The sequence below is a fragment of the Citrus clementina genome, unplaced genomic scaffold (genome assembly GCF_000493195.1).
Source record: "Citrus clementina cultivar Clemenules unplaced genomic scaffold, Citrus_clementina_v1.0 scaffold_2, whole genome shotgun sequence".
NCBI classification, from domain to species: Eukaryota; Viridiplantae; Streptophyta; class Magnoliopsida; order Sapindales; family Rutaceae; genus Citrus; species Citrus x clementina.
In genome coordinates this window covers 25,520,093-25,527,613 of record NW_006262688.1, presented here as the reverse complement: position 1 = coordinate 25,527,613, position 7,521 = coordinate 25,520,093, and the positions used below count along the sequence as shown (strand labels likewise).

Here is a 7,521-nt window from a genome sequence, read left to right as displayed (position 1 = left end):
AATAGTCATTTTGCTCAAATTTTGTTAAGTTTTTAACGATAATAAACGGAAAGGTGGACGCCAGAACTCTTTTGTCAACTTAGGGTATACGAGTGATATAAGCGAAAAGTGTTGTAGTACGTTTGATACTAGTGTCATTTAAGGGTATATGGCTGATAATTTTCTTTTTTTTTTTAAGAAATAGTTGTTTTTAATTATGTTATAAAAATAATTAATTATAAAAAATTAATTAAATATTTATAAAATTTAAAAATAATTGTATATATTTAGTAAATTTTAATTGTTAAAGTGGTGTAAAGATTTAAATGACTAAATTGTAAGGAATATTAAATAAAATTTATTTACACATTTGTAAACATATATATAATATTTTTATTGTGTATATTATTATTATTATTATTATTATTATTATTATCTCATTATAATAGTTAATAATAATCTCTTTAAAGTTAATAATTTTTTTTCTTAATTAATTAGGATAATTTTATATTTTAGTAACATATATGAGAATACATATGAAATTGTATAAGTTATAAGATTGATTCTCAAAATCTATTATAGGAAAAATGATTGTCAAAAGTGATTTAAAAAAAATTATTGAACACTAAAATTAACTATTAACTTTTCAAAATCACTTTCAAGCATTTTAAATACAATTCCAAAAGGGAAAAATTATAAATTACATCAAAGGTACTATTTTAATCATACAATAAGTAAAATATGTGTGCATTCATTTTGAAAAACTACCATGCTAATAATATTTATATTAAATTCAATTACACATATCATACATACATTAACTAGTTGTATTATCTTTAATGTATTTTATAATTTCTCTCCAAACAGCTCTGAATCTATTAATTAAACGACATCTTGTGCCCATTAACTAAATCAGTAGAGCTAAGCTTTAATCTCATGTAAGAGCGCATGACCTTACTTTTATGCTTAATTTTAATATTTTATTTCTTCAAACTAAATTAATAAAATAAATAAATAATCGTAGTTGGTAAATTATTAAGACAAATTGATTATATCATCATAAAATTTAACACGATTGAGGATTGGCAATTACGTAATTATCTGTAATCCGTATAATGGAAACGAAATGCGCATATCATCTTCAGATTTTATACAATGATTTCCAAAATTCAGAAGCAAATTATTTGACAATGGGGCCGAAAAAGGAGAGTGGTCATTCTCAATACGCTCTGCATTATATATGACACTAATATACACCATTTCTAACTAAATCATCTGATAGATTACAATGGAGCAAATAGAATTTGCATCTCCAAGATCATTATTTTTATGAGCAAACAGAAGCTGCTGCTTAAGAAGCAAAATACTTCACTTTCACAACCTTGATGGATTTGTTGTTGAGTTTCATATCTGGGTACTGTATCAGAAGTGAAACAGGAGGTCAGCGCTAATTATATTTGTCATTACAGTTGTTCAATGCTTTCTACTTGCATAAGATAAAAATTAATAATAATTCATAGGCAGCTCATAAAGAAGTTCGAAATGATTGACCTATTGAGTTAATTTCAAAATATCCAAATTGGTATCAAGATGTCATGTGCATGACATCTATCAAATGTAAGGACAACAGGAGATGACTTCTCATAGGTTTCACAAAATCACAAGAGAGTTAACTTACAAAAAATACTTTTATTACTCTATCCTTGGTTCAACTTCAACTCACAGTACTCCATCAACATATTAGCGCGCACCACAAAACCATCTAATCATGGCTCCTATAATGCCTTATCATGCTTGTATCTCTCACAACCATGCATGCACAAGAGAGCACGAGAGAGAGGATTATCATACATTAGCGTAGGCAGAGGATGATCTTGAACCAATTTTTATGTCTGTAGATTCGTTTACACGTCATCTGCCACTGGATTGTTTGCAATAGGGACATTTCCAGATGAGGAAGCCTCGCTATCCCCGGCTTGTTGATCAATTCCGTTTATCCCCACCTGTTGAGAAGTTTTAGTCTTTTTCTTTTTCTTCTTGGGCAAGATGTGCACAGCAGGCGGCAAAAGGGTCTCCTGTATTGCCTGCAAAACAGCAAAACAAAACCTAATTATCCAGTGAACCAAATGTCAAGAGTGGAAAACCCTGAAAAAAAAAAAGAAAACGGCAATGATGGTGGCTTAAGCAAATCTTGAATTAAAACTTGAAAGTTTCTACAGACTAACAGTAAATCATCTCTTCCAAGATTTACAATAAAGTCACATTGTTTACGAGACAAAAGTCAGCAGCACGCTATAGCAGAGATGCATCAAAGCTATTATTGCTCACATTTCTATTAATATACAGTCATTTAATAGGTAAAGCTTAGACATTTAATTACTGACAAGTACACCAATTTGATATGGCTGCTGTGCAAATGCTCTGTCCAAAGGCTTACTTAATTGGCTTAAGAGTTAAGACCTATTCCTAGTCAACTCTTGATTGCACCCATGAGATGAAGTAAGACATAATCAGGGGTTCTGAAGTAACAAAATCTGCAGCATAGACTTCTCTAGGAATATGAAATGTTATGGCAAGCAACAACAGAACTTCAACTTGGGTAAAATATGTCATTAACAAGACCTAACTAACAATGGATTTCAAAACATTAAACATCTAAAAAAGAAACACAATTGCAACAAATGCATATCAGAGAGGAACTATATGGGGCAATATATAGTTAAGCAGAAGGGACGCAGCATACCAGCCACCCTTTTTTGCCTCTAACCCCGCCACTGATTGCATAAGCCTCTTTGAATCCATTCTTGTACAATAGCTCAGCAGCCTTCAAGGAATTACCATCAAAACTACCTTACACACAAAATGGTCACTATTAAAATGGAATAAAATTCCAATCAAGTACTACTACCAAATAACTCCACATTAAAAGCTTACTTGTCTAGAATGCAGACAACAGTATTTATAGGGTCAGCAAAGTTGCTCAACACATTATTCAAGAACCCGTTCTCATCTCCCTCAACGAACTCAACTTGGACCACACTCTTTTTCAAAGACTTCAAATTGGGAGACCCTAAAGAGACCATAGTCTTCTTGTTCCTAATATCCAGAAGCTGGGCATTCGGGTCGTTGCGGAGTTTTTGAAAAGCATCAATTGCAGATATGAATTTGCATTTGCTAAGATATTCTTGAGTTAAGGGAATGACAACGAGCCAAATGAATGTACAAGTAGCAACAAAAAATGGGTATCTATTGAAAAAATCATCAATTGCGAGTAAGATTGATTCCAAGTCTATTTTGCCTGAAGCTGTCTCAGTTGAAGAGACGGCAGTTTCAGAGGCAAGGCTAGGGAGGGAAGTAAAGAGGTCAATTACGGTAAAGGAGAGCTGGGTTTTTGTTAATGTTTGGAGATGGTTTAATTTGGTGGAAGCAGAATTGGTTAAAGTGGGGATGAAGATGGAGTCGGAGGCAATATGAGTGGGTTTGGAGCAAGAAAATTTTAGGGTTTTAGAGTGGTTCTGAAGTGGTGGTGAGGATGAGAGTACCATCGAAAGAGACTCCATCGCGAGCATGCAGAAGCGAGGGAGAGGCTAGAAAGAAATAGATGATAAGAAAAGAAGCGGTTGGGAAGTTCGGCTAAAATGTTAAAAACTCAAAAATTGATAACGCTACGTGGGTTGGGCCTGGGTAAATTTCGGGTCAAATACTATTTATACTTCCTTCCAATTTCTCTCTAATTCGCATTGCTCCATACAAATGCACAAACGGAAGATGGTACAAGATTGTATACTGTGTACAAACGAATTACCTATACATAACTGTTGTACCGTAACTACCGTCAATGGTTTCTACCAGATTTACACATGATAGAATTAACTCAAGGCCTGTTTTTGCTAGAACTGAGCTCAAGACATTTCTTTTCGAAGCGAGAAATGAAATCCTCCATGCAAGAGCGGTAATTCTCCATTCCGACAACCTGCTTCGTGAGTTCTAGTCCTACATTCATCCACTTCTTTGCCAGATCAATCTGCCCAAGCCTCACAGGCATTGCTGCTCGATTCCATGCAGTCATTGCAAGCCATTTTCCCTCTTCTGAGGGAAATTCACCTTCTTTCAACCCCACCATTATTCGATAGGCTTGCTTGTACATACCATGCACGGCATCATCATCTGTATCGCCCTTGTGAATGCTGGCCACTGCAATTAGCTTCCGGACAGTCAGTGCCACATTTTGGTAGTCTGGTGAGGGGCAAGAAAGCAGAGCTGATAGGCATTCGTTAAGAGCAAAGGCAGCCACTTGAGGATTGGACCTTGGACCCTGTGAGGCAGCAAGGCCAATCTGGAGAAGATATTCGGGTTTGCAAGCCTTTGAGCTGGCATAACTTTTTACAAGGAGTTGTTGAGATTCTGAATTGCCAAGTCTCCCCTGTATATCATAGGCATTGAAGGTGTACAGGAAGAAGAGGTCAGGGTCCAGGATTCCTGTTGACAATGAAGTCAGTATCTGCAAACATGGAATATCAGTGAGAAGAGTTTCAACAAAAATGATATTAAAGCATACTGTACAGGCTGTGACGACTTCGACATTACATATTACAATAATCAAGATGAAGGATCAATCATTATGTGATACTCTATAACAACAACTAAAATATACCTTGCCTGCTCTGTCTAGCAGTTCAAGAGCTTGTTTCACTTCATTGTTCGTCAATGCAATCTGCTTTTGATTCTCTGAAGCTATCATGGCAGATACAGTCAGTATTAATGATTTGCAAACCATGATACTGTTTTCTTCCACTTGCCCATCAACCCGAATACCATAAAATTCTGAAGCCAATCTCAGGAATTCCATACATAATTCATACTTCTTCTCCTTCCCACAATTTGTCCCAAAATTCCATGACATCACTGCTAACCAATTTTGTTCTCGTCTTCCAGCTTCCTCTGTGCCAAAAAAGCAGTTAGCTCCAATCTCAGATGTTCGAGCATGAGCTCGTTTCATGTATTTGAGGACTTCTGACTCGTTCCCAGTTTCTTGAGTCAATATTGTGACTATGGTGCGTAGCACTACAACTTCTTTAGTTGGCATGGGTTTTCCTGAAGTGTAAAAGTTTAGAAGATTGGACAGAGCAGCAACACCAACAGAAAGAGCTTGACAGGCAACAGCTTCATGCGCTGCAAGGGACAGAAAGTCTGTAGTGAAATCGAGGCATATTGTCATTGCTAGGATCTGATTAATAGCACCCTCCTGGTCATTCTTTTGCAGATAGATTTTGAACTGCACAAAACATAACATGAAGCTTTGTAACTATTAGCCAAAGAAACTAACAGTAAATTGGGTAACATGTTATAGTGATTAAGTTTAGCACCAATCCATAAGTGAATCTGTTTCCTGTTACGATGTGTAAGAACAAAGTGTCTGAGCAAGGAAGAGAGGGAGCACCTTAAGGAAAGCAGAGGCTATGTTGGGCTCAAGCTGCAGAAATGAGAAGGCATTGGTCAGCTGAGCATTACATGGTTTAAAGATGATTAAAAATCTTAAATATATCTTAGGGACAACTAAATACAGCTAGCAGTTAGTAAGGATACCTTTTCTGCCTCTGTAATGTATTCTTGAGCTCGATCAATCAGAGAAAGACCAAGGTAGCACAGACACAACACTCTGAAGCTCTTGGCTCGGAGGATTCTATTCTCAACATCAAATGGAAGATAAAGCATCGATTTCTCAAACATCTCTGCACTTGCCTCATAGTCTTTTGATCGAAACAGAATTGAAGCACTGTAAGGCACATATAATTATGTTGTTCCACATGTAAAATGTCAGTATCTGTTAATCGGTTTACAAAATGGACTTAAATTAAATCTTTCTACAATAAACTAGAAATGCTTCCTTGAAAAGTATCAATTTATGTAGAATAGTTTTCATACACGAGAGGCAGTACTATCTTAAAAGCCAAGTCATAATCGAATGCTGAAACTAATATGATAAAACATTATAAAATTTTGAAAAAAATGACCTACCAATTCCATAAAACGGCATGCATTGCGATCCTCTCCTTGGCCGCCGCGTCACCAACAAAAAGCGCCAGCACCCTTTCATCGGACACCAACTCAGCCACCGCCTTGGCCCTCAATTTAACCGCCGCCTCACTAACGCCATCACCCTCATCCCCAGCGACCCTGTGAGCCATCCTAACGGCTGCTTTAGCGCTGACGTGGCACCTTCCCAACAATCCAAGAAACACGCCTTTCGCGGTCTCCGCACCCGCTGTTCCCGCCGCTTGGAAATAAGCCTCGACAGCCGACACCCAAATACACTCCGGAATCCCCTTGATTTCAACCATGCCCCTCAGCTCCAACTCCGCTTCATTGTACCTCCCCAGTCCCAGCCACGCCTTCATAGCCAGGACCGGCAAACTCGCGTGGTGGTCCCCACCGTCAAAACTGCCTTCTCTCAAAACTCTAACGCACTTGATCACGCTCTCGTACTCTCCTTTTTGCAAATGTATGGCCGAGATGAAACGCAGCGTTTTGAACTTTAATCCCTTGAGCTCCGTCGTCTCTTCTCGCGTCCTCGCCTCACCCAATCCTTTCTCGCACAACTCTAGAGCTTCGTTCATCAGCTTCAACGCGTCGTTCAACGAATTGGTTTCGTTTTTCGATAACGCGCTTTTAGCGAACGTCAGGTATTGATTCGCTAGCGATTTATGGTGTTCAAACAAGCCGAAGAGGAGACATTTCGCGCGGTTTAGTAACGTTATCGCGAGATTTTGTTCAAGGACTTCCCACGCAGTGCGAGATCTCGCGATATTGATATCCAACAGCAGTTTCCTCTCATCCGAGTCCGAGATTCTGCTAATATCAAGCTTTGATACAATCTCCGTTGCTTTTTCAAAGCAACCCGACGCGAGATCATATTTCTTGAGATCGTGCCAGACAACACCAGTCTTGAAATAGAACGAGGCGGATTTGATAGCCGGAGAAGGGATGCCAGACACGTCAGCGGCGAGGGAGAGGAGGTCGGCAGCCACGTGGCGGAGATTGGCGACTGCATCGGGAGAAAAGGCGGAGGATGAGCGGGAAATGGAGGCGGCATTGGAGAGGTCGACACAGGAGTTCCAGAGGCGGTAGCTGAGTTTCCAGATGTAAAGTTTGAGAGAGTTGCTGGAGAAGGGAGCGAGTTGACTCAATTGAGTTAGGATTTGTTTGATATCGGAGGCGAGAGTGGTAAGAGTTTCGGGATTGGTATGGGAACGGTTTTCGGTTTGTTTGATAAGAGAGTCGAGTTGAGCAAGGAGGCGATCGTGGCCGTTGGATTGGTGCCGGATATCGGGCGACGAGATCTCTGCAATTCTCATTGTTGTTTGGAAGTAAAAGAACGAGAGAGTACGAAGTTTGAAACGGGCTAGATTTGAATGTTGTACTTCGGAGGGAGGATGGACAGTTTGGAGGGAAATAAGATTAAGTTGGAATCTTTTGCTTCTTCTATTTTCACTACTATTGAGTATTGATAATATATGTCAAAAAGGAAAAAAAGTATAATAA

General features: G+C 38.4%; 2 protein-coding genes across 3 annotated transcripts; both read right to left on the bottom strand.

The window, feature by feature from the left end:
- Positions 1-1,157: 1,157 nt before the first annotated feature.
- On the bottom strand, positions 1,158-3,571 carry LOC18052290 (rhodanese-like domain-containing protein 4A, chloroplastic). Of its 2 annotated transcripts, XR_002907129.1 has the most exons (4): positions 2,914-3,571; positions 2,723-2,825; positions 1,831-2,063; positions 1,158-1,396 (listed from the first exon to the last, which is right to left on the bottom strand). XR_002907129.1 is itself a non-coding variant. In XM_006447877.2 (3 exons), exons 1-3 carry the CDS (start codon positions 3,546-3,548, stop codon positions 1,884-1,886), a joined length of 918 nt encoding a protein of 305 aa, XP_006447940.2. In that variant the 5' UTR covers positions 3,549-3,571; the 3' UTR covers positions 1,516-1,883. The 2 variants fall into 2 exon arrangements, 1 of the variants encoding a protein (XP_006447940.2); XM_006447877.2 differs by lacking the exon at positions 1,158-1,396 and having other exon boundaries at positions 1,516-2,063.
- Positions 3,572-3,834: 263 nt separating this feature from the next.
- On the bottom strand, positions 3,835-7,447 carry LOC18052289 (TPR repeat-containing protein ZIP4). The gene is made up of 5 exons (XM_024191070.1): positions 5,998-7,447; positions 5,566-5,755; positions 5,420-5,452; positions 4,634-5,254; positions 3,835-4,480 (listed from the first exon to the last, which is right to left on the bottom strand). The coding sequence occupies exons 1-5, from the start codon at positions 7,332-7,334 to the stop codon at positions 3,854-3,856; spliced, it is 2,808 nt and encodes a 935-aa protein (XP_024046838.1). The 5' UTR covers positions 7,335-7,447; the 3' UTR covers positions 3,835-3,853.
- Between the last annotated feature and the right edge of the window lie 74 nt (positions 7,448-7,521).